This window comes from Quercus robur, chromosome 7 (genome assembly GCF_932294415.1).
Source record: "Quercus robur chromosome 7, dhQueRobu3.1, whole genome shotgun sequence".
Taxonomy (NCBI): Eukaryota; Viridiplantae; Streptophyta; class Magnoliopsida; order Fagales; family Fagaceae; genus Quercus; species Quercus robur.
Genome location: NC_065540.1, coordinates 15,634,571 through 15,660,584, shown reverse-complemented (window position 1 = coordinate 15,660,584; position 26,014 = coordinate 15,634,571). Strand labels below are relative to the sequence as shown.

Below are 26,014 nucleotides of genomic sequence, written 5' to 3'. Positions count from 1 at the left end.
GGGAGAAATTTGTGTGTTGAACCAGTGCCAGAGGTTAAGGAAGAAAGAGAGAAAAAAAAAAATGTTGGGAAAGCCCAGGAAAATGTGATTCAATCACAAAAAAACAGTTAGAAATAAATGATAAAGAAAGATTAAAAAAATAATATTTTAATAAAAATAGAATTTTTTGATGTAGGAAGTATTGTAAAATGGGATGGTATAAGTAATAAAGTGATTTTTTGAGATGGTATAATAGTATAAGATAGCATTTTTCAATGCTAGTGCTTGGTACTGTTAAAAAAAAAAAACGAATCAGGAAGCGGAAGCAGCGTGTGTATATTGTTTGTGTAATTGTGTTGTCTGTGTTTCCACTTTCCACTTCGTCTTTAAGTTTCAAGTTTTAACAGCTATATACATACAAGTCACTCTCGGTTATCATTTCGCGCTTTTAGCGTGACCTCTCTCACACTCTCTCTCTCTCTCTCTCTCTCCGAAGCTTTTTTTCATTTCCAAAAACAAACAAGCAAAACCTTCACTCTTACAGTACGTCTCTCTCTCTCTCTCTCTCAAATTTTTCTTCGCTTCGCTTCGAAGTTTTTCCTGAACAAGAAAGAAGAACAATGCTATGATTTTTATTTTTCTTTCTGAAATGGATTGGTTCTAATTAATGTGATCAACTTCGTTTAGTTTAGTTTTTGAAATATCAATTTCTTTTCAGTATCGGAGTTTTATGGATTTCTAGGGTTTTGAACTGTTGGATTATGCGAATTGCAGAATAATTTTAGTGCTAATTGTTTATTACTTGTTGAAATCTTTGTGATATGTCTCTTTGCGATTTCTGATTTCATAGCCATTTGGTACGTCTAGGATTTAATCGTTGAGTATTAGATTTTTGATGCTATTTGTTTATAGATTGTGTGGTTTTCTTATGAATGATGTGTGTTTGTTTGTGTAGTATACTGAATATGTGTTACTAATTCTTGAAATACGATGGTTCTTTGTTTGTTTTTGTTAATTTTAGTATCACTCTTTTTGTATTGTCTGAATGTCTGGTGGATGATATTTGAAAACAAGATTGGGATTATAGTATCAAGCACTGATATTTTATATGATTTTTCCGAGCTATAGTTGAAATGTTGCTTATTGTTGATGTTGACATAGGAGTTAGGCTTCAAGCTTATAATAAGTGGTCGTTTTAATAGCTTTGATAGGAGTTGAATCTTGAACTGACGATGTCCGTTCAATGATGATTGCCTTTTATCTTCAGGCTAAGACACCAGTTGTATATTCATTACTTGCATTAATTGCATGCCATGTGTCTCAAGCTTGTGCCGATTAATTTGGACAAGTTACATGAAAAACTATCTTCTAATGAATTGTCTAAATTTAATTTTTGATGCTTATTAATGCGGTTTAATGACTTCTCATTGGTTGGAATAATGGATGTCTTTTCAACTCTTGTTCATTTATTAATCTATATCTATAGCTAACCCCAAAATTTTGGGACCAAGGCTTGGTTGTCATTGTTGTTGTTTTGTGTCCTATGGTCTTTAATCAATAATCCTACCATCATCAATTAAATATGTGTAATGTAATAACTTGTAAATTTTGGAATAAGGTTTGGTGGTTGCTGTTTAGTCCCCTATGGCTGTTTTAATCAGTAATCTCCATTTGTTATCTGAATTTTTTTTAATATAGATTTGCCTCTAGATTGCAGAATGGGTGCAGGGAGGAAAACACAAACATCTATTGTTAATGAAAACGCACCTTCTCCAAAGTCAGTGAATGGCTCTACAGCTGTCAGAAATTTGAGTAAGAGTCACCTGGGTGGTGTCATATTTGGTTGCAAGAACAGTACCATGAAAGAATGCTTATTTAAACAACTCTTTGGTTAGTCATCTCATCTGCCTTTGTTGCATGTCCACCAACCTGATTTTGCATTTTCTTTTCTTTTTGAGCTTTCAATTTTTGTTTTGCAATGTGAAGCCTTTATTAATAGGGATAACTAAACTTTATCCATATGTGGTTTTTGGCAGTTTCACCTTGCCTACCCATGGTTTAAAAAGTGACATTTTATCCTACTAAGGTTCTTTGTATTATGCTTCTGCAACTTACCTCTGCCTAGTGGCCCCAACCTTAAAAATAAACATAAAAATTCTCAAAATAAACCACACAACTACCAGATCTGTCTCTCCCTCCATACTCTAGGAATGTTCACAAAAGCCCAAAATAGAGCCTTAATCAACACACCTTATACAATTAAGCAAAATAACACAAGTGAGCACCATGGTTGAATCCATGACCAAAATTTCACAAAACCACCAATAATTAATGATAAAATCAGCATCAAACTGTGATAGATGCTCCCAAAATCTGATCTAAACACAGAATAAGTTTTTTTTTTTTTTTTTTTTTTTTTTTTTTTTTTTTTTTTTTTAAGTTACACAAGAACCTGAAGGGTCTTGAACCCACAACCTTACTCTCCACCTAGCTAGAAGGTTCTAGTTGAGCTTGAGCTCAATGGCAAGTAAAACTTACAGATTGGTTGATAGAAGGCAATTCTAGCTTTAAAATTTCCCAAAATGGTCAAACCTAGCTTGGCTACAAAGACAGTACCCGCAGGGTGGGGGGGGGGGGGGGGGGACAATTTTATTTTTTTCATTGAGTGAGATTTTGTATACAGGATCCGTGAGCCTAGAATTCTAGTGGTGTCCAAATTTGGTTGTTTTGATGAGGTGATTGGATGAGGAGGTGATGTGATGAGTTGGGTTTTCAGTGGCAATGGGGATTTGGGTTTGGCAGTGGCAGAGCAAAGGTGTATGAGGGAGTTTTGGGAGTTTCTATTGTGAGCTCAGCTCTGATTAGGTCACAGCTTAATGCTTCCTGGTGGTGGCGGTGGCATGGACCATGATTTGTAGAAAAGTGAAGCACATATTTTTAAAATTTTGAGCTATAAATCTTATTAATTTGTGGGTAATGTGGTTACTGATGATTTAACATTTTACTCCTAGTTTTGGCTCTAATAATAATGAGATATATTCTTCATTTGACAGGCTTACCAGCTCAACACTTTTCATATGTGAAGAATATTGATCCTGGCTTGCCACTGTTCCTATTCAACTACAATGATAGAAAACTTCATGGAATCTTTGAGGCTGCTAGCAATGGCCAAATGAATATTAACCCCTATGGCTGGACCACTGATGGTTCAGAGAGGACATCATATCCTGCACAGGTATCATATGAAATTTCCTCCTATATGGTCTAATTATTTTGAGTTATACGTTGGATTTGACTGAAGATATGGGTCTAGTATTGATATTGCACTGCATTTTACTTAAAAGGTTCAGATTCGTGTCCGCCTACGGTGCCAACCACTACTTGAAAATCAGTTTAAACCAATAATTTCTGACAACTATTACTCGCAGAACCATTTCTGGTTTGAGCTAGATCATGCTCAAGCAAGTAGGCTCATGTCATTATTATCATCTTTAGTGGTTGCTCCAAGTGCTTCTGTACCACAGAATACTGCAAAGTGGAAAACTATTTTTCAAGCACTTCCCCCAAATGACGCTGGAGAGGAAGGAGAAGGTTTTAAGCCACTTTCTTTGGAAACTGAGCATTCAAATTACTCTAGTTGGAAATCAGATTCTGCAGTTGTTGCTTCTTCGTTTGATGGAAATAACCAGCCATTGGGAGCTCGCTTGGACACAAAGCTAGTTAAACAAGATGAGAAAGACATTATATTCATGAAATTGAAAGAATTGTCACTTCAGCCAGTGAGCTCTAGCTCAAATGGGACCTCCTTCCCCTGTAATAGTCAGGTGGAGGGTCAAGTCATAGGTTCAAGGCCCAATGGTCCTGTGTGTGACTTACCAATCGAAAGAAAAGAATTGGCTGTTCCAATGTCAGGTTATGTAGACGATACTGCTGTTCTGAATGGTATTCAGTTGGAGGACAAAGGTTTTCAAGTGGAACCAACGGGTGTAGAAGAGAAGAATGAAGAGTGTCCTCATTCATCATCTGAGGGTCAGTTGATCATAGCTCAGGTATTGGAGTATGTCAATTGTCCACATTCTATAACTTCTATTCATGGCATCTTAGTCTGGTTTTGTTTACCACCATTCTCATATATTCTTATGTTCATACATAGTTGATTCAAGAGGTGCAAGAGCTAAAGGCCTTTAGAACAGAACAAATTCAGAAGACGAGTATTTTGGAGCAGAAGCTGGTACTTCCTTGCCATATTCTTAATTTTAAAATTTTCCATTTTCTTTGAATGTTTTTAGCCCTTATCTTGGATTTTTAAATTAGTAAAATGAAAAACAAGCATTGAGGGTTTGTTTGATCAGTCCATGGGAATTTAGTGGCTCAATCTTATTCTGATTGGCATTTTAAGGAACTTGTATGTGGCCATTTGAGAACTGCTGTTGACAGTCAAATTGATGTTATGACTTCTGTTTGAACTTCTCATGAATGTTTCTGTTTCTAGTTTATTATATTTTTGTTGTTGATGACTGCTTTTTTGGTAATGGCCTTAATTAGAGTGATAGATTTCTCTATGAAGTTAAATAAAATAATGGTCCTTTTTAATTTCCATGGCATGTTCAAATGCATGTTAAATATATATATATATATATATATATATATATATATTTTTATGTTTCTCTGGCTACCTTGATGTATATGGATAGGACCATTTGAATTTTTCTTCAATGACAGCTTTACAAGAAGTTGCACTAGAGATTCTTCTATAATAAGGAGTTTATAAATAATATAAACAAAAAATCTCAGAGTTCATAAAAATTTAGGTAGAAGGATATCAGAAAAGTCAGCTTGAGAATTGCTAGGAGCTTGGTAATGAAGAGAGGTGTTGCTGGATTTGTGTGGGAATTACTGTTTTTTTTTTTTTTTCTAAGGGGTTGAGTTATAACAATCTGGGTTGTTTTCTGGTTTTAGTTTGATCTGTTCTTGTCAGTTGTTGAGTGTTTGTATCCTGTTTATGGTGAGTTCTTTTTTTTTCTTTTTTTCTTTTGTATCAGGCATTTGTTGTATACAATAATTTTGACTCATAATAGGAACAAAAAATGTCAGACAAAGGGGAAAGTGAGAACTTAAATAGATTCTGCAAAATATTAGGACTATTTTTTTTATAGATGCTTATTCAAGGTTGAATGAATTTAATAAACCATGTATAGATGACACTCCTACCAGTGTGAAGAAAAGCATAGTAAAAATTGGCTATGAATGGTTGATTGTGCAGTTAAATAAAATTTAGGCCCTTGAACATAGAAGAAGCTTTGAGGAGAAATTAAAAATAAATTGTTCTTCTGGAAATCTTTAATTTGGCAGATGATGTACATGTTAACATAACTGTCAACAGAGTCTCATAGATCAAAACCCAGTTATTATAAGTGCTGAGTAATGTACAGTTCATTTTTCTAGACTTTTTGTTTGAAATTAAACTAGTCCATATGCCAGAAGCTTTGAGCTTATGCTATGACTCTTTTCTTGAAACTTGAAACTGCACGTATATATTTTCCCCCCTATCATGCTTCTCTTTGTAATGTTTGGATGAACACCTTTTACAATGGTTATTCAGATGGAGGCTGAAAGGGAAATTCAGCGGTTGAAAGATTGTTGTGTGATGATGTTGGAACCTGAGTCCAATCCTTCTGTGGCACTTGTTAATGAGACAGTTAGTGAGGTGATTGATGAGCTCCATTTGGATCATAATGAGTCAGCTAGTGAGGAGATTGATGAGCTGCATTTGGATCAGAATGAGTCAGTTAATGAGGTTATTGATGAGCTCCATTTGGATCATGATGAGTCAGTTAGTGAGGTGATTGATGAGCTCCATTTGGATCATAATGAGTCAGTTAGTGAGGTGATTGATGAGCTCCATTTGGATGATAATGAGTCAGTATTTCTAGTAGGAGGATATGATGGTAAATCATGGTTGTCATCATTAGATTCATATTATCCTTCTCATGATGTGATCAAATCTCTTAAGCCAATGAGCTGTGCCCGTTCATATTTTTCGGCTGCACAGTTGAATAATGATCTTTACGTATTTGGAGGTGGTTCAGGTCAAGATGGTTCGGAGTGGTATGACACAGGTGTGAGCTCGGACCAAATATTTTAAACTGTTTTTCTTACTGGAATTTAAACTTTTGCTAACATTTTTTTTATCATCTTTCTATGAAGTTGAGTCATACAGCCTAGCAAATGATCAGTGGACCTCACGACCTTCACTGAATCAGAAAAAGGGAAGTTTAGCTGGAGCTACTATAGATAACAAAATATTTGCCATTGGTGGGGGGAACAATGTGGAATGCTTTTCAAATGTTGAAATGCTTGATTTGGACATTGGAAGATGGATCCCAACACGGTCAATGCTACAAAAGGTATTATAGATTGTTTAGCTTGCTTGTTTTTCAGTCACTTGTGTTGCTTAAATCAAGCCTCATTCTTATTTTTGTGTTTCTTTTCCTTAAGGTACATCCTTTTTTTTCCTCAAATTATTTATGTTTGTGCAAACTTATCAACAGTTTTTCTTCGGGTATGCTTTTATTTTTCCAGCGCTTCGCTGTTGGTGCAGTGGAACTGAACGGCGCTCTTTATGCTTCTGGTGGTTATGATGGGAAGGATTACTTGATGTAAGATATCACTGGTTTGCTGACCAAACTGCTTACTACTTTGAGATCATGGCTGTATTTAGGAATGATCTTTTCTTTGGTTCAGTTTCTCTCTAAACCTGTATGTTCACATCTACATGTATGAACTTAGAGATATATTCATAAGAACATATCTATATGTTTTTCCCAGAACAACAATTGTGGGTGCACATCCCTCACACGCATGTTACATGTAGGCAGAATGCACTTGAGAAAAAAAGGAGCCGTACACACACAAACCAAATGAAAGACATAATAGTTTGAGAAGGTTTCAATACATTAAAGAGAGAATAAAACAAAAGATCAATTGCATCTGAAATCTTTTCTTTTTTTATTTTTACATGTACATTCTGTATCAAAGGTTCATTGAAATTTTCTACTGACTCAGGTCTGCTGAAAGATTTGACCCTAGAGAACACTCTTGGACCAAAATTGCGAGTATGAATACAAAGAGGGGCAGCCATTCCCTGGTTGTTTTGAATGAAAAGTTGTAAGTTTTTTTTTTTTTTTTTTTTTTTTAATTATTTTATTTTTACCCTATCAATGGCCTTTCACATAGGTGTCCAAAGAAATGCGTGCTTGTGTACTAGATTAGATATGAATATTGGATACAACTCATTCTGTCCAACATTAGCTATCTGGGAAGCTATATGTATTAATCTTCAGTTGAGGAATTCATATTACTAAGTTTGTTACTACTTTTTTATACCATTTTTTTTTTTTTAATTTTTTTATTGTGATAGGAAATTTCACATAGAAAATAAGAAATAAATAGTTTAACATTTATCCAATATGGAGAGCTACACTAATGCCAAGTTGCGAAATAACGTCCATGCATCGGAGATACCTAATTCCAGTTTGATGTGCTGATAATGATTCAGGACAGCTCTGGAAAGATCCACCAATCACTTTTGAGAAGAATTTAATGTCATTTGAGTGTTATGTAGGAGGGGTGGGGGGCAGGGGGGTGTATGGTGAAATTATGGACTTCAAGCGCGTGTTAAATCACATTCAATTGGATTTTGATATTTTAATCTCAGCACATTTATGTCTTCACCATAACCGCCTTCTTTTACACACATTCAATTGGATTTTTATATTTTAATCTCAGCACATTTATGTCTTTCACTATAACCGCCTTCTTTTTTTTCCCAGATATGCTCTTGGTGGATTTGATGGAAGTAGAATGGTTTCAAGTGTTGAAATGTTTGATCCCCGTCTTGGGTCATGGATGAGTGGGGAACCAATGAAAAATCCTAGGGGATATTTTGCTGCTGGTGTCATCAACGAATCTATCTTTGTAATGGGAGGAATTAAAGTTGGCCAAAACATTCTTGAGACGGTAAGTTACATTTTGCTATGGTTTCCCTCGTGCTCTTTTTTTTTTTTTTTTTTTTAATTTTAAAGATCAAATTACAGATACCACGTGATATATCTTTAAAATATGGAACTACTTTATCTATTATTTGAGACACTTTTACCTCCCATATGGTTAGCTCCAGCTAGGATGATGTGACAAGCATCAACATCACGTATTCAAAAAGAGTTTAAGGGAAAAAAGGAAAAAAAAAAAAAAAATCATTCTACGTTTAAGTTGTGTGAATACACAAACCCCAAATAAGGATTGAAGTAGAAAGTTAGAGAGGGAACTAGAAATATTTTTATATAATTCTTTTTTCAATAGATAATGTTAGGCACTTACAACATTATCAATTTTAGTTAAAGTTTATGAAAATGTCTGGTGGGAACTAAGCATCATAAAATATAGCGCAACGTAACTCATGTTTTAAGGGTGTACCACATGGTGTGTTATATTTACCTTTTTCTTTTTTTAAATCTCATCAATATTCTGCTGAGTTTCAATTGCAATTCGACAGGTTGAAACTTACAAGGATGGTCAGGGTTGGCAAGAAACTCAGACAACGACCATTGGGAAAAGGTGCTTCCTGTCAGCTATTGTTATGAAAGGGATTTAAAATTCCGTGTAATACTTAGGATATTGCATCTGGTACAATTCATCCTATCCGGGTGCAATACCTAGGGCACTTTCACGGTATTGATACTATTCATTTGTATAGAACGATAGGTTGATTGAGTGATGGGCCTGATGGCCATTAAGATAGGCACTTTATAGAATCGTCTCAGCCATTTTGTTTTTGCGGAAGGCCATGGGATGAATGGACATACGTCAGAAAATATTCTAGCTTTAGCGTGAATCCCATATCTTAGTAAATATAGCATAGTCATCAACTTTTGTTATTTCCTACCAAATCTTTTTAGTAAGAAACCCTCTCAATTTGATATTCGAGTATATCATTATGCAACCATGAGTACAGCGGTCAGCTGTGAATATCTAGACTTGAGATATTCCAGCATGAATGCAGTTAGGTGTGATGACATCGACCAAAATAAAAACATTGTGCGGTGTGTAAATCATGATTAAGACTGAACATTCCCATTTATTTTTGGAGTTGGAGACATAGTATGTTTGGCTTGTCTCCAATTTCAAAGATAAATGGATATATATATATATATATATAGGTCCTTTTTCCTTAATTTTAAACCTTATATTGATCATCGTCTTTTCCCAACTATTCAATTCATGGCTATGGTGACAAATTATAACTAGGGTAACATCACTTTCTCACTTTCATATTCATTTAGTTGGTTTAATTTTTTTACAAAATCTCCTAAACAATACTAAACAAGATGTGAAGAGGATGCCGCAATGCAAAACGTGCCTTAATAATTTACATCAGGAAGAAGGGTATTTTCGAGTAGAGTAAACTATATACCACTCCTGTTTTCCCCTTCAAAACCAAGTGTATATAAACTTACATAACGATTAAATTATCAATACGAAAAAAAAAAAGGAAAGAAAACATTTGAAGGGCCAAAACTTACCACTGCACAATACAAAAGAACTGATCCGGAAGATTCCTACGCTTCCATGTTCAACAACAATGCAAAGGCAGGCATCTTTAAGAGGACTAGATATTAAATAGGATTTTCAGAACAAAGTCAGAGGAACAAGCAGTTCTTCCATCATCTTCTTAAAAGATCAGCCCATACTTCATACTTGAGACATACCATGCGAATTTCCACAGCTGAAAATATATGAATTCTTTCACCATTTTAGGCTTTTAGAATGCACCGACCTAGCGAACAAGTAATCACAGATATGAAGATTGAGGAAAAAAGGTACTCAAATAAAAGATTTAAACTTTAGGTTGAAACATACATTTATGATAAATGCTTCCATGGCATCCAACTTCAATGAAATGGCCAAGCAAACAACTTGAAAGAGGGGAGAGGTAACCAGAAGTGATTCTTGAAATAAAATTGGAGGTTTATGCATAAATGAGCTGGCTCCTATATCTTCAGCTTTCTTACAAAAATCAACTGTTCTCCAGTGCTTGAAAATCAATGACTCGTCTCCAGTTAAAAATAAGCCTAACCTTATTCCATATAAAGCTGGTCTAGACCCTTAAGCAAGATGAATATCTTTCTCAGGCCTTCCAGATGAGTGAAATGACCATAAGGTCTACCGTCATTTGATCCATTGATTCTTAGATAGCAGATACCTTAGATTGAGAGAGAATAATGTTTTGAATTGCCTTGGCAAGATAAAATTAACCATTCAGTGTTCACTGATCATGGAGAGATGAACTTCCCTTTCTTGGCAAAGATATGTTAGCTCACGTTCTGAACCCCCGTATTTTTTGACAGACAGAACATCCTCAAACAAGCATTCCATACCCATACAGACCCTCAACGTGAAAGAAATTGCATTGGGGGTTTTGTAAAAGGGCGCAACATATGTGAATTTCCTTACCTCATCACTGCTTCCAAAGAGGTTCAAATCCAAAAAGACAAACTGAGTTGACTCGTCATCCATACTCATTCTCAGCCACAATTTATTCTCATTTGATGTATTATGAAGAGTAATGTCACATGGTATACCAACAGGTAGTCGTGAAACAAAAGGAAGAGGATTTTCAGAGTCATTATCAGGAATAGTCAGTTCTGCCTTTATCTGATTTAGTCTTCCGCAAAGCACAAACTGTGAAAGGGAGAAATGTTTAAGCAATTCCTTGAACATAAATGGATTGCAGGAAGCTTCACTACTAGACGTTTCATTTAGGCAGAGCAATTTTCCAACCTCACTAATGAAAATGGTTGGTTCAATATTTGCTGATTTGAGAATGGATTCAACACGCGACACTGTAGTAGATAGCTTTTTCAAAGTAGCAAAATGGCAGCAGATTTCAACTTTACACAACCTGAGAGTACAGGTCAGAAGTACCAGCTCCAAGATTTGCAACTCCTGTTCCATAGACAACCCAGTAAACCTACTTCTCAGTTCTCTAAGCCTCATGTCTAGTTTTCCCAATATAAGGTCCAGTTCTCCCAACCCAGAAGAACAAAGCTTTTTTGCAGGCAGGAAGTGTTCCCATACCTTTGCAAGCTGCTTAATTACCTGGAGATATTGTAATGTAAATGCTACAGCACCAATAGTCCCAAGTGAGTCTGAGGTGAATGTTGCCAATTCTTCCTTGAAATTCCTGCATTAAAGGGTGGGAAAAAGGATCTTATATTGTAAAGTTGTAAACAAATCTGGCAATCAAGGACATGCATGGGAAAAGGAGCATGATATCAAATATTTTAAATTTTTTGGCCATTCAAAATTGAGATATCAAAATTTTTTAAAATCAAATCCACGTACATAATTCAGAAGGTTAATCATGCAAGACCCACCCTGAGAAGACAGATGTAACTCAATCCCATGAACCAGCCAATGTCTCTTTCTTAATTAAGCACCCTAAGCTTAGGGCAATATAACAGATTGATCCACCTCTAAAGCTGAGAACCTCCCATGTCTTCCCACACAGACTTAAAATGATATACAGCTAAAAATACGGAAGGCTAAGCAAAATTTTAAAAGCAGGGTTTAAGACTTAGGACCCATATATAAAGCACTACCCCATGCATGAAGATAAAACATGTTAAGACCCCTATGTATAACCAGAAAACATTTCAACAGAAAGTAATACAATATTACAACCTCAGAGTCCTTAGTACTTCGTTGGTGAACCCTGAATGTATTGATGGCCAAATATCTTTGACCTTTGCAAGGATAAGATTTATGGGCTTCATTACTTCATCACGAACCTCAACCTGGAATCCTCCCAGTGGAGCTGCTAATTCCAATGGCTCCCTCATTGTCCAAGACTGAAGTTTGGAAGCCCCATCTTTTTCTTGCTGCGATGATGTCCTAGTAGAACCATCAATCTCATTGCTAGTGTCATTTGGAATCTCAATATTAGCTACAGGTAAGCATGGCTCCCCCCTTCTGATGTTTAACTCTGTGGCAGAGAATGTTGTTGATATACTGCATTGAGACAAGTAAGCCAAAAGGGCATTTTGATCCATAATATCAGTTAAAGCACGAGAGATCCTTCCTAGCAATGTAACAGCATATGAAAATATTCTAGGTGGGATACTGCAAACACGCTCTCCATGTGAGAGTGGAGCTGAAATGGCCAGAACTAGTAATGCAGCCACCCTTGCGCTATCAAAGCCCAACTTACCTTCAGAAGCTTGATCTATCTGAAGTAAAAGGAAAGACAGATTATGATTAAAAAATCAATAAATTTATCTCATAGATACCAAAGTCTGCAGCTGAGCTAAAAAGGGGTTTACCCCCCAAAAAAAAGGACACATTTGAAAAAGAAATTCATACCATTGATGAATAGAAACAAACTTGAAAAACAGAAATGATAATAAAAAGAATGCGAGATCAAACTAGAAAGATTTGAACTGTGATTCTAGGTTTTACTTCCATTGCTGTTTAATGCCATCTTTATCTGACTTATTTTTTCATATTTTACTAAAAATAATAATGGAATATGTTGTATTCCACACTTCAAACCCAATAAGACATAACAATGGCCTGACTGAGAGGACTTTTTAGTATTTAGCATGGAAAAGTATAACATGATAAAAATTGCTGTGTTTTTTTAAATACTTTGCCAGATAATGATTAAGTTTTTACTTCAGACACCTTCTGCTCTCTCCCCCCTCCCCCCCCAAAAAAAATAAAAATAATAATAAAACCCCACTTGGGGCACAGATGGTCATGAATATCTAGATAACAAATACAGCAGAAGAAGATTCAAAACAATGCTAACCTCCTCCGAAGCCTCATTGATAGTGGAGACAACAAATTTCCCATGATTACAACCAGTGTGAAACAAAACAGAGAATATGTCAGCTTCATCCTGTGAAGAAGTGATATGAATCAGTCAAGAGATAACAGAAAAGGGAATGGGGAAAAAAACGTAAGTTTGATGAGTCCGGCAAAGCAAACCTGTGGATGTTTTTCCAAATTTTCAATGAGGCTATCAAAAGATAATCTAAACATTTCTATATTTGGCAGCTTCACCAGTTTAAGTATTTTCCTAGTAGCAGATCTTATGAGCGTATTACTGTCCAGTAGAGTGCCAAGAAACTGCAACATCAACATTATGCACATGATCAGAATAGTATACGAGTATAATTGGAAATCTAATCAGGGATCTCCTGAAGGATCAGAAATTCACCATGTGCATGTGTGTTCCTTGCACCTTTAGATGGCCACAGGTTGCCATATGCAGCATAGTTTCCAAAGCTTCTAACCGGACAAACATTGAGTCATCATTTAGTACATCCATTAACAAGTTTAATGCTTCACCAGAAAACTCAGCAGAGATGATGGTAAGTGTGCACAAGGAATGACAGGCAGACTTTCTAACCTTCAGATTTAGCACAAACAGCAGCATAACAAAAGAAAACTCATAAGAGAAAGTGGATCTAATCCATATTGAATAGAAAATTTAAACAAGATCTCTGGAAATCATCTCATGGTTTCGAAAGTAATGTATCTAAAAAACAGATGTACTCTCCCCCACTATCTACCTTAAAAAAAGATGTATTCATATGGTGAGAATAATTGCACAAAATGTAAAAAGAAGAATCCAACCCAATCAGAGTGCACATTGGCAACAAAATCAATTTATTACAAAAACACACACACACATATGACAACGGTGTCACAAATCATAATAGCATGGCAAGTGGCAGCAAAAGCATCTATAGAAGAAAGATAGGGTCTGAGGTTATATTGATTAAAAAATAAAAAAGATGCCCCTATATCAACACTACATCCACAGTTCTACATAATAGAAAGAGTAGAGTGCAACAACTCAGGCAACAAAAGTTACCTCATAGAATTCATCCTCAAGCCCATGCACCAAAACTCCAGCTACATTGGATGCCAATATTTCAAATTGTTCGGCAGGGCACTGCCCAAGGGATCTCTTTTCCTTTGTGATTGCTAGGACTCTCTTAGATAAGGTTTGCAAAAGAATATCCTCAGATACCAAATTTATCTTCCCAAGGGCATCAAAAGCTTCAACCCGGACCTCCATGCTCATATCACGTCCCATAGAACAGAGCTGCAAGCATACACAATGCATGGGATATCATGGTAAGAACTCCACAGAATGCTTCAATTATTGGACAAAAGAACACTCACATTGAGACAAGATAACAGGAAGGGGATGTCCTACCATTCACCCGATGGAAGGTAAGGGTGCGATTTATTTCCGTGAAGATCTCCTAGATAAAATTTGACTCAATCAGGTTAGTGCAACTATCAAAATTGCAAGGTGTGGATAGTTATTAAGAAATCTAAGAAAGAAGAGACAGAAAGAGCATCTATCATGCAACACAGTTAAACTCATGAGATGCCTAAGACAAAACTCAAGCACCTATGCGATAAAATGGGGACAGGTTACATAAGCACCATGGACAGTTCCTTCCTGTCTAACTGCCTCAACGCAAGTAGACTTTGTTTCTTCAAATTTTTACAAGGTTACTTGATGGGCTGGAATTGCAAATTGATCTATCTTGAGAAAACCAAATTAGCAAACCATTAAGTCCTATTTGTTTAAGATGCAACAATAAAACTACTGCAGCACCATGAACAAAGACAGTTAAGTAATCCCACAAAACATAATTACTTACAACAAAGTTACATAAGCATTCACACATTGATACATCAGGAACAATAACACGATCAAATGTATTGCATTAGCAGAAACGTGCAACATAATATAAATTATACAACAAAAATCTTTATCAATACCTTGACAAATAAGTCATCTGACCAGTACAGTTTTGTCTCTGGGTTGGATGCTACAAGTATCAGACCCCAAGCACTGACCTGGATCAACAATGTAGAAAAATGCATTAAACTCATCCACAAGTCTTACATATTACAATGTAAAAAACCTACCATTTCACCAATCCCATTCAACAAATAACATATAAGCTTGCGCTCTAGTTCTCATTGGTTAAACTCAAAAGAATACTGCTTCCTTTTACCTATAATATGAGCTAATAAACCAAAAATTTCAACTAGTTCACCATATACAAAATCCTAAATAATCTCAGTGTAACTCAAATAGTACCCAAGCATTAACTGTTAGATAAAACATTAATACATGGTAAATTTCAATCAATTTGTACAACTCCAAAATATGCCATAACAATAGTTCAAATTGAGAGCATTTTCAATTAGTAATATCAAAATGCCTATTCAAAGACCATAATTAATTCAAATTTCATTGAACACAAAACCAACTCACATTTCAAGCAAAACAAAATTGCCGTATACACAAATTTCAATGAAGAAATTAAGCAAATAAATCAAAACATAGAGTATTCAGTGACTAATATCTCACCGCGCGAATCGCAGCGGATCTCACTTGATCTTCCATATCGCTGAGCAGCTCAACGGCACGGAAATAGCAACTGTTGATCATACTGCGATCTTCGATCACAGCGGAATTGCTCACACCGACGAGTCCATCCAGAGCGATTTTCCTCACGTAAGGGTACGGATCCTTAGTAAACCCTAGAAACAGAGTAAGCAACAAATACGGACTAATTCTGAACCTCTCTGCATTTCTGAGAAGCCACGACCGTAAGGAAACGGAGGGGCCGAAGCAGAGGGAAACGAATAGCCGATCGTCGAGCTCGTCAATGGCGGTGGACAGTGTCGGATCGGTGTTTGATATCGAGGCGAGCGCGTCAAGTGACTCGGCGGCGAGGCGAATCGACTCGGAGGAGAGGAGCGAGTTGGAGCGGACCGAGTCGAAGACGAGGTGCGAGAGGTTGGAGTGGCGGGAAGCGAGTTCGGAGAGGAGTTTGAGAACGAGTGAGTCGGGAGTGAGTTGGAGAGAGCGAGTTAGGGTTTCGAAGATGGAGGAGATTTTGGATTGAGGAGTGGAGGGGTTTATGATGAAGGATCTGAAGGAAGCTAGGGTTTGAGGAGAGAGAGGTTCAGACGAGCTCGGTACGAGTTCTTCCATTAAGAGAGAGAGAGAGAGGCTATGGAGTTTTGGTTTGAAAATTGAAACTGAAACTGAAATATATGGCATGCTACTGTTTGGTAGAGTTTAAGCGCGAAGAATAGTCACACAAAAAAAAAGCTATGCTACAAGTCGTTTAGTGAGTAGCTTGCTCACCTGAGTAATGTAAAGGTAGTACAACAAAATGCAAATTTTGTGTTGTTTGAACAATTTTCGTTGTTTAAACAATACAACATGTATTTCCACAATATTTTTTTATCTACACATATTTTTATAACACTTAATCAATGTTACTAAAACAACATTACCAAATGGGCTTTTTGTTGCAAAAGATTTACAAATTGACTTGTGAACTTGTGTGATTGATATCTCATCTATTTGTATTTCAAAGCTCACAGTTTGTAAATTTTAATTGCCCCTAACATTAGTCAAAGACTAAACTTATTTCAGTTTCTATTTGAAATAGTTGTTAATATGAGCGATGCATGAGAATTTTCATATGCACTATAAATAAATAACATTTTTTCCCTATTCAAAAATATTGGAAATCACCACCACACAGTTTTGGTGCGATGGTCACTTTACAAGTATAAGTGCTTGTGAGGTATGGGGGGTAAGGGCAAGGACGAATCCAGGATTTCAAGCTAGGGGGGGGGGGGTCGGAGATAAGCAAAAAAAAAAAATTAAATACGCATCCATATAGTATTAATAAACTATCAACTAAGACAAATACCCAAATTTCATCACGTTGATTAATACGATATTCTCATATTTGTTTGCGTGTTTCGAGATCATAATCCAAAGAATCAAGATCAACTCTTTGAAATTGTGTTTGAGAGATTGGAACATCGACATTTTCTGAAATTGGAGAATGCATATTTTCTAGAATTGAAACATCCACATTTTCTAGAATTGGAATATCAACATTAGCTGTTGGCAATCCCACGTTGACTTCAGAAGAATTTGAATATTTTCTTTTGAAGCATTGTAGTTGATTTTTTCATGATTTACAAATAAAATAAGAATCATATATATTAAATTTGTGTGACAATTTTCTATATTATATGATTTTTTTTTCTTTTTGTCTTTGGTCTGCCTTTATTTATCTTTGTCTTTGTGTTATCTCCATCTTTCTAACATTGACCCACTAACCCAATCCCACTACGGCACTACCAACACTACAAATTTATTCTGCACTACTAACAAAATTTTTTCTTAATTTACCCTTTTTTTTTCTTCTGTCACAGTGTCACTTGTCCCTATCATGCCCAACCACTAGTCAACAAAGATGAAAGAACAAACAACCAGTCAGAGTAATCTCTACAAACCCTACTCTCTCTCTATCTCTCTTATCTATATAATACAAGAGAGAGAGTCACAAACACACACAGAGCGACAGAGAGTCACAAAGCCAAAAAGCCCAAAAAAAAAAAAAAAAACACCACAGGCCACAACACAGATTCAATTCATAGAATCACAATCACCAACATCAGTAATCAATTCATCACTCATCATCAGTCATCAATAAAAACACAAACACTCCACAAGCAAGCACAAACATCTTATTTATTTTTTAGGTTTTGGAGGAAACTAGGAAAGGATCATAGATTAAATACCTATGAAAGCTCGAGCAACCGGCAACGGCAGCGACAAGATGGGGCTCGCGTGGGCGGCGGTGACAGTTGAGACTCTCGCCGTCTCGCATGATAATGGCAGCGTTGGCATGGGTACTGCCGTACTGGGTTTGGGTAGACTCTCACCGTCTCGCATCGGTGTCAACGTGGCGTGGGTACTGCTATAGCAACATAGGCGTGGGCATGGGTATGGGTAGTCTCCATCTCTCTATCTTGCCTCTCTATCTCTCTGTCTTTACTCTCTATCTCTTTGTCTCACCTCACTATCTCTCTATTTCATTTCTTTTTATTTTTCCTTCGTCTTTCACTTTCTCCGTTAGTTTTTTTTTTTTTTTTTTTTTTAAATGGGTCATGGGCTCTTGCCTCTTAGGTTGGCCGGCTGGGCTTGGAATTCAAGATTTTTGGGAGGGGGGCCTGAGCTAAAAACTAAGGGGCCCAAGCCTATATATATATATATATATATATATTCTTTTTTTGAAAACTTTAACCGACTATTTTTTTTTTTTTTGGCCCGGGGGGCCCCTAGCCCCTACCTAGGTTCATCCCTGGGTAAGGGCCGGAGTTCAAGTCTCTAAGAGGGAGTTTTACACACATATACACTTAGATTAGGCTAGAGTAGAATTTCTATCTTGTATCAAAAAAAAAAAAATGGAAATCCAAAAAGTGTTATGAATGTAAATGAATACAAATGTTATGACTAAATACACTGAAGCAGATTGAAATTGAATAAATGGATCAGAGTGGACCGAAATAGGGTGAATGGACTAAAGTGGACCAAATTAGATCAAAGTTGCCTGAAATGGACCAAAATGGGCCGAAGTAGACGGAATTGGACCAAAATAGACCAATATGGATAGAAGTGGACTGAATGTACCTAAACAGACTAAATGGACTGAATTAGACCAAATGGACTAAAATGCTATATTGATGTGGCTCAACAAAAATATAGCAACAATAATACTAATGATGATTAGGGGGTGTCAATTTTGGTTAGCGTCTTGGGTTCATGTCGTATTGAGGTAGGGGTATTTGATTAAATGTCTCAACCCGAACCCAACCCATTTAATAATCATATCATGACTCTTCAACCTTAATCCAACCTGTTAATAAAGCAGGTTGACATGACCCAACCCACTTGACACTCTTATAAAACGGACTGTGTTGGGTTGACATGAATGTAACACAACCCATTTCAACTCACTTAATATTAAACATAACATTTATATAGAAATAAGTTCTTCATATCCTCAAAGTAATGCATATACTTTAAGTCTTCAACCCACATTCAAAATAACATAGTTTAACAAAAATATAACATCTATCTAGAAATAAGTTCTTTACACTTCAAAATAAGTGCATACACTTCAACCCAAATTCAAAATAACATAGTTCAACAAAAATATAACGTCCACTCGCCAAGTGCTAAGTATCAATATTGAAAGAGTTGGTGCAAACAGTAAATTGATCATGACTAGGGTTTATAAAGTTTCAATTTACAATTTATCACTTGTAAGTTTTTATAATTACTCACTTTTCTTTTTAAGTTTAAATTATAGGTTTGATATAAAAGGTATTTAACAAATTTAAAATAAAACGAATATTTATTTGTTATACGAGTTAAACGGGTTATGTTAAATGGGTCATTTTGAGTTGATACAAATAAATTGGTGTGTCGAACATGTTTATTACAAGTCACGTTGGTTGGCCCGCTTATGACATGTTTCTTATTGTGTCAACGTGTTTATAACCCAAACCCACTAAGGTCCAACCCTAATCTACAAAAACCTGTGTCATGTTCATATCATATTCGCGGGTTAGGTCAAACATTGACACCCCTAATGATGATGTGCTTATGGTAATAATAGCGCTTTTAATATTACTAATGATGTAGCATAAACCACGTGAACATCAGATGATTAAATCTATTAGGCTTTAATTGAAACACTAATACAAGAATTGACAGGTTGAGTGCGACTTAGATAGACTAATTTAGTAGCTCGAGCATGCAGTTTGATAATACTAAAAGCAAGATTCACGACATGTCATGAAACTCATGATTAATATAATTAACAAAATTATGAAGTGTGATTAATTAAGCAGGAAAAGTAACCCAGACAATAGTAGAGTAGCAAAAAAGTCAATATTTAAACCCAACATAAAACAAAATGATAAAACTAGGGTGAAACCAGAGTTGAAGACAATGTGAGGATGATAGTATCTTAGAGAATGGGGACATGACTTTGAGTGATGCATGCTTATGGGGTTTGATAATTGATTAGTACAATTCTCATGCTACAAGCAGGAGTTACTTCAAGAGGTGATCCTACTAATTGACTGAAAACAAAGGCTTTTGGTAATGCTCTTAATTATTTAGGTGAAGAAGATGCTAAGATGGGTTTTGAATATGAAAAATTGATAGTTATAAGTGCAGGATGAGATGATCCTTAAGCTCAAATGCCTCTCCCATTTATACTAGTGAAAAAGCTTACTCTACTGGAATGGAAGTAAACTTGAGTGACCCAAGACAATGCAACTTCTTACATAGACCAACGAGTTAGCATGGCTGTATGTCTGCTTGTCACTAGCTATTTCGTTTAGTATTTAGTTTATTTTGTGGTCAAATTACAACTTATCCACATGTGGTTTGGCCAAAATTTAAGTTGTCTACCTATGATTTGAAATTTGATGCTTTATCCACTTGAGGTTGGCTTGGTTAGAGTTTCGTAATCCACTTCTGTTAAAAACATGGCTAAATATGTAATTTTGCTTCACTTTTATGTCTCTCCTCCAAAAATACAAAAAACATAAAAATACAAGATCAAGTAAGATAAAAACAAAATTCAGCGAAACACTTGTATCGTGGGATTTCAAACTATAGGTAGGCAACTTAAATTTTAGTCAAACCTCAAGTGGGTAAAGTATCAAATTTTAAACCACAGATAAGTAATTTAAATTTCAATCAAACTACAGGTACGTAAGTTGTAATTTACCCATATTTTGTTTATGTACAACTTTTTAAAACTTTACATTTTTTAAGGTATAATGGTATAAGTATACTTTTATTTTATTTTATTTTATTATTATTATTATTTTTTTTTTTTTGGGTGAGAAGAAGAGCAAGTAGACTTTACTCTTCAAAATTATTGGGAAGAAGGACTATTGCTAATTATGGTAGTTGGAAAGCAGCTTCAGCATTAAAAAAAGTGATGCACTTTAGAGGGATTCGGGGAGGATTGAGCATTAAAGCCCGATTAAAGTACTAAAAGGTAGAGTAAATTAACAGAAGATTATGGAAAGCACGAATCGCATGCCGAGTGGCGGGTTCCACACCCTCTAAACCTGCCTATTATCGAACACATATTGTGTTGCATCACTTTCATGTTGTTGCCGAACTCAAATTCATGTTCCCATTCCCACCAACCCACTTTCCTTCGGTCACTCCAAATCAAGAATCCAGAAGGACCAGAACTTTTATGAGACATGATTCTCCCCCAGTTAATCCTTTAACTTCCTCGAATTGTTTGTTAAATGTGCAATGTGGTGGTATTTATTTAATTTTTAAATATCACATGTCTTACGTTTACATAAAAAAATTAAGGAAATTTTAGGATTCAATTTGGGGAAAGGATAGTTCCAATAAGACCATATGGGTTAGTGGCCACAAACACGTGTTGATTTGTTTGGGAGCTTAATGGACAATGTTAGAAAGAGTCAATATGCTATTGCTTTTTTAAGCATTTTATGCTTAGGAAGTATTGTTGTTTTGCTAAAATGAATGATATAATTAAGTGAAAATATCATTTTGGTTCATATATTTTGAGATTATTGTCAATTTGGTCCTTAAACTTTAGTAAAAATAAATTTGGTATATGTTATTATCAAATATCAACATGCAATAATTTGATCTCTATCGTCAATTCACTAACAAAAATTAGCTGCAAATTGATTGCAAATTGAAAATAAAATTGATTAAATTGACTACTAATAAGATATAGAGACCAAATTAACAATAACCTAAAAATGTATAAACTAAAATAGTATTTTCACCTCTAATTTAACAGCTCATTTGGGCGTGAAGCCCCAATCCCGTGTATTGAACTAGTGATGTCCTTTCATTCAAAAGAGCTTGTGCTTAATTGGAAAATCCTAGCACAAAAGTAAAAAATAAAGACAAAAATTAATAAAGCCCCACACAAGGAGTAACAAATGTGTGAAAGACAATTGAAAACCTAAGATTCCGTTTGGCTGGGTGAATTTTAAGGAAAATGAAAAGAGAAAGAGAGAAAAGTGGAGAAAAAATGATAATTATGTGTGTTTTGTTAAAAGAGAAAGGAAGAGAAAACTAGTGGGCCTAAGTGTTTTCCTTCTGAACCCACCAAAATATAATCTCCCTAAAATTGGAAGAAAATTGAAGTGAAAAACATAGGACTTCTCATGTGAACAAATTTTTATTGTGCAATGATCATGTCAGTTTCTTTTTGGCTTTTCTTCCTATTTTTTCTTCTTCTTCTATTTTTTTTCAAAATTGTCCCCCTTGCAACCTGGCCTTGTACGGCTCTTGTCACTTTCCTTTGTCCTTTGGGCAACAATCTTTTTTTTTTTTTTTTTTTCATCTTCTCCTTTTATTTTCCCTAATTTGTTTTGATTTCTTGTACTTCCAAAAAAAAAAACAATAATGTAGTGTCATACATGCACAATTTTTTAATTAAAAAAAAATTAATGTGTATCTTAAAAAAAAAAAAAAAATCTAATAGGGCTATATGAGTAAATTTATACAAAATTTATTTTCTGTCTTCTTTTTTTCTTCTCAACCAAACACAAATAAATGACTAAAATCTGGTCTTGTCCTACCCTCCGATTAGCTTATTCTACCTTGTTCTTGCCCCACTCATTCATCACATCGGGGAAGATATTATTCCTATCCCATTTGGAACGGTTGGCTTAGACCTCCCAACGGGATCAGGAAAAGCCATCCATATTCCATAATCATAATGTCAAGTGGAGAAAAAATGGTAATTTTGTGTTTCATTAAAAGAGAAAGGGAGAGAAAACTAGCGGGCCTAAGTGTTTTCCTTCTAAACCCACCAAAATATAATCTCCCTAAAATTGGAAGAAAATTGGAGTGAAAACATAGGACTTCCCGTGTGAACAAATTTTTCTTATGCAATGATCATGTCAGTTTCTTTTTGGCTTTTCTTCTTCTTCTTCTATTTTTTTCAAAATTGTCCCCCTTGCAACCTGGCCTTATATGGCTCTTGGCACTTTCCTTTGTCCCTTGGGCAACAATCTTTTTCTTTCCTTTTTTTTTTTTTGGTGTTCATCTTCTCCTTTTCTTTTTTTTTTTCATCCTTTTTTTCCCTAATTTGTTTTGACTTCTTGCACTTAAATAAATTTTTTAAAAAAAAAAAAAAAACAATGAAGTGTCATACATGCATAAATTTTTAATAAAAAAATTAATGTGTATTTAAAAAATAAAAAATAAAATCTAATAGAGCTATATGAGTAAATTTATACCAACTTTATTTTCTATCTTCCTTTTTTCTTCTCAACCAAACACAAATAAATGACTAAAATCTAGCCTTGTCCTACGCTCCGATTAGCTTATTCTGCCTTGTTCTTGCCCCACTCATTCGTCACATCGAGGAAGATATTATTCCTATCCCATTTGGAACGGTTGGCTTAGACCTCCCCACGGGATAAGGAAAAGCCATCCATATTCCATAATCATAATGTCAATTGGTTAATTGCTTAATTAATAATCCAAGGGCCAAATTTAAATTATAATCCATTGGATATATTATTATATTTTGCAAACTTTTATTTCCTTCATGATTGATGTCCTGAAATGGATAATGTTTGTTTTATAATGAATAAAATTAAGGTTAAAATTAATTTACACCATCTAAATCTGAGGTTACTTATCTCTCAAAAAAATAAAATAAAATAAAATCTGATGTTACTTTTAAACCGGTTCTCATACTTTCAAAAATTAGAATTTACTCATTCAGCTATTATAATTATGTCGATGTACTCCTTTTGTCCTAGTCCATCACGTTTTTATTATTTTTCTTTTGAAATGAAATCGTTCTTTTATTTTTTTTATATTTTTTTTTTTGTGGTTTAACAACAAAATTATGACTGATTATTTACATGAAGGACGCATTGATATATCTGTAATATTCATTGGTGTAAATTGCAAGCTTTCACAGTGAATAGACTTATTTAAAAACGACCATAAACTTAACGTGTGTAAAACAATATTTTTGCCAAAAATTGTTTCAATTTTTTTCACGAATCCAAGGTGTATATGGTGCAACATTATTTAAAATCTCATTTAGAAAGAAGATACACAATTTTTTAAAATGTAACACTATATGCGCATTCATATTCATGAAAAGCAAAATTTTTATAGTAAAATTATTTTTTCCAGCTAAAAAAAGGGGTAAAAATTCTCTATCCACTACTAAATCATGCCTAAAAGATTACGAGGGGTCACTGAGTGTTCCTCAAGAGGTTTTGCTTGCCTTGTACACATCTTAATAATTTTTTTTTTTACATATTTTATTATCATCCCTTTAATTACTTTTTTCTCCTTCTCTTTTTTGCAATTTAATGAATGTCCTTTCACTTTCACTTTCATTTATACTTACATTAATGTTAAAGTGACCTCATTAAGAATAGAAAAATATTTCAAACTTGTCCTGCTGGTTTTCCCTGCCTTGAAGCGGGAATAAGATCCTCTCCATTTCAAGTTCTTTCTATTTCATCAATTTCATTGCTATGGTTTTATTTTTTTGGATTTAACAGTATACAGACAAACTATCACGTCATTTGAAAATTTTAAATAATATGGTTGTGTATAACTACGCATACTTTCAAATGTGTAAAATTTAAATTAAACTATGAAATCGAACCATTTCAAATAGAGAAGATCATTTTCTTCTTAATAGGAAATTAGATTGAGATGGTAACTCCTAATTGCCCCTATCTTGCTCCGATACCATCCTTATTTTAAGAAAAAAAGTGGTGGGGAAAAATAAACATAAAGTAAGGAATTAGGTGAGGAAAGAAAACATAAAACAATCCTTCATATTTCCTTTTCCGAGGGGAAAAATAAACATGAAGCATGGTATTAGGTGAGGAAAAGAAAACACAAATCGAAATTTCATTTGCCCTTTTTCCTTTTTGGTCACACATTGAGCATTCGTGATCACACCTTTGAGCCTTTAAGGCGAATGTGGAAGAAGGTCCAGAAGGACGTCCCTGTCAGACAACTGGTGGACAGTGGGTCAGGCATAAGAAGATGGGAACAGCCATTGTTGTCGTAAATTTCCATTCAAATTGAGAGATGGCTAACCTGAAGTGGCGGGTATAATATTGCTACTGCAGTAGTGGGGAAGCAACTAAATTATTAGGTCGATTTTTTTTTTTTTTTTTTTTTGCTAAAGTATGATGGGTTTTTTAAATGCACAGAAAATTACATCAACAATTGGACAACCTTTTTCCTATTAAATAAAAGGATTCGAATTCCTTTTAACGACCCAATGAGCATTAATTGTTTTAGCATTCAAATAATGAAATGTAAAGTTGTGTAGAGTGAGGCAGATTGATGGGCTTTGTCTGCCATTAGGGCACTAAAAATAGCCCCATAGAGCAAATCAAACCACCTCCACCTTTTAATTATGTGTATATTCAAAATTATACTTGAGCTTTTTTCCATAACCACAAAATTATATTTGACATGTTTACCAACAAAAAAAAAAAAATTTATATTTGACATTTTTTGTGAAGGTTTTTTTTTTTTTTTTTTTGAAAGGTAGTTTGAATTCTAGATGTTTTCATTAAAAACATTAGGATGTGTCAACCACTTAAGTTATATTATAAGACTTTTAAGGAAAAGCTTTTTTTTTTTTATATATATAGAATTGGATAGTGTCAAACTCGCATGTTGAAGTTGTTGCTAAAGCAGATTCTCTTTCTCTGAAAAGGGAAAGAATAAAAAAACTAAAAACACATCAGACAAGAACGTTAAACAAGTGATTTGGACAGAATTTCCATCGTTAAACAACCAAAAACTTACATTCAAAGAACATGAAAAGTTGGGCATTTTTGCACCTTTGTACATCTCTTTGTCATGCTATTTTTTTACCTAATCAACTCCTTTAAAATAGATTACACATTTTTTGTCTTTAAAAGAGAATTCAAGTCCAAATTCTTTGTTACTGTGAAAATCGGACCATATCACTAAATTACAAGATTCTTTAATTTATCCCAAACTTTTTTGAAATATTTGTTGAGTTCAACAATA

General features: G+C 34.8%; 2 protein-coding genes across 7 annotated transcripts; one reads left to right on the top strand and one right to left on the bottom strand.

Annotated features, from left to right (window-relative positions):
• Positions 1 to 340: 340 nt before the first annotated feature.
• LOC126692478 (uncharacterized) lies at positions 341 to 8,872 on the top strand. Of its 6 annotated transcripts, none has more exons than XM_050388096.1 (11): positions 344 to 522; positions 1,697 to 1,791; positions 3,033 to 3,214; positions 3,324 to 4,028; positions 4,133 to 4,210; positions 5,582 to 6,098; positions 6,187 to 6,386; positions 6,562 to 6,638; positions 7,045 to 7,146; positions 7,812 to 7,998; positions 8,534 to 8,872. In XM_050388096.1, exons 2-11 carry the CDS (start codon positions 1,698 to 1,700, stop codon positions 8,630 to 8,632), a joined length of 2,241 nt encoding a protein of 746 aa, XP_050244053.1. In that variant the 5' UTR covers positions 344 to 522; position 1,697; the 3' UTR covers positions 8,633 to 8,872. The 6 variants fall into 6 exon arrangements, with proteins under 6 accessions (XP_050244055.1, XP_050244053.1, XP_050244051.1 ...); XM_050388094.1 differs by having other exon boundaries at positions 1,697 to 1,869; XM_050388095.1 differs by having other exon boundaries at positions 1,690 to 1,791.
• Positions 8,873 to 9,368: 496 nt separating this feature from the next.
• Positions 9,369 to 16,127, bottom strand: LOC126692477 (protein SIEL). Its single transcript, XM_050388092.1, has 9 exons — positions 15,443 to 16,127; positions 14,845 to 14,922; positions 13,919 to 14,152; positions 13,259 to 13,450; positions 13,027 to 13,167; positions 12,848 to 12,937; positions 11,722 to 12,266; positions 9,898 to 11,221; positions 9,369 to 9,814 (listed from the first exon to the last, which is right to left on the bottom strand). Exons 1-8 carry the CDS (start codon positions 16,070 to 16,072, stop codon positions 10,297 to 10,299), a joined length of 2,835 nt encoding a protein of 944 aa, XP_050244049.1. The 5' UTR covers positions 16,073 to 16,127; the 3' UTR covers positions 9,369 to 9,814; positions 9,898 to 10,296.
• Positions 16,128 to 26,014: the final 9,887 nt, after the last annotated feature.

What these genes read in the sequence shown, in the direction of transcription:
- LOC126692478 (XM_050388094.1), top strand. Translation starts at nt 1,698, where the DNA reads ATGGGTGCAGGGAGGAAAACACAAACATCTATTGTTAATGAAAACGCA. An exon ending in TTCGGAGTGGTATGACACAG is followed by an intron (nt 6,099 to 6,186) that starts GTGTGAGCTCGG and finishes CTTTCTATGAAG; the next exon opens with TTGAGTCATACAGCCTAGCA. An exon ending in GCCAAAACATTCTTGAGACG is followed by an intron (nt 7,999 to 8,533) that starts GTAAGTTACATT and finishes GCAATTCGACAG; the next exon opens with GTTGAAACTTACAAGGATGG.
- LOC126692477 (XM_050388092.1), bottom strand. Translation starts at nt 16,072, where the DNA reads ATGGAAGAACTCGTACCGAGCTCGTCTGAACCTCTCTCTCCTCAAACC. An exon ending in CAGATGACTTATTTGTCAAG is followed by an intron (nt 14,153 to 14,844) that starts GTATTGATAAAG and finishes GTATGCTTGCAG; the next exon opens with CTCTGTTCTATGGGACGTGA. An exon ending in AAGGAACACACATGCACATG is followed by an intron (nt 13,168 to 13,258) that starts GTGAATTTCTGA and finishes TTGATGTTGCAG; the next exon opens with TTTCTTGGCACTCTACTGGA.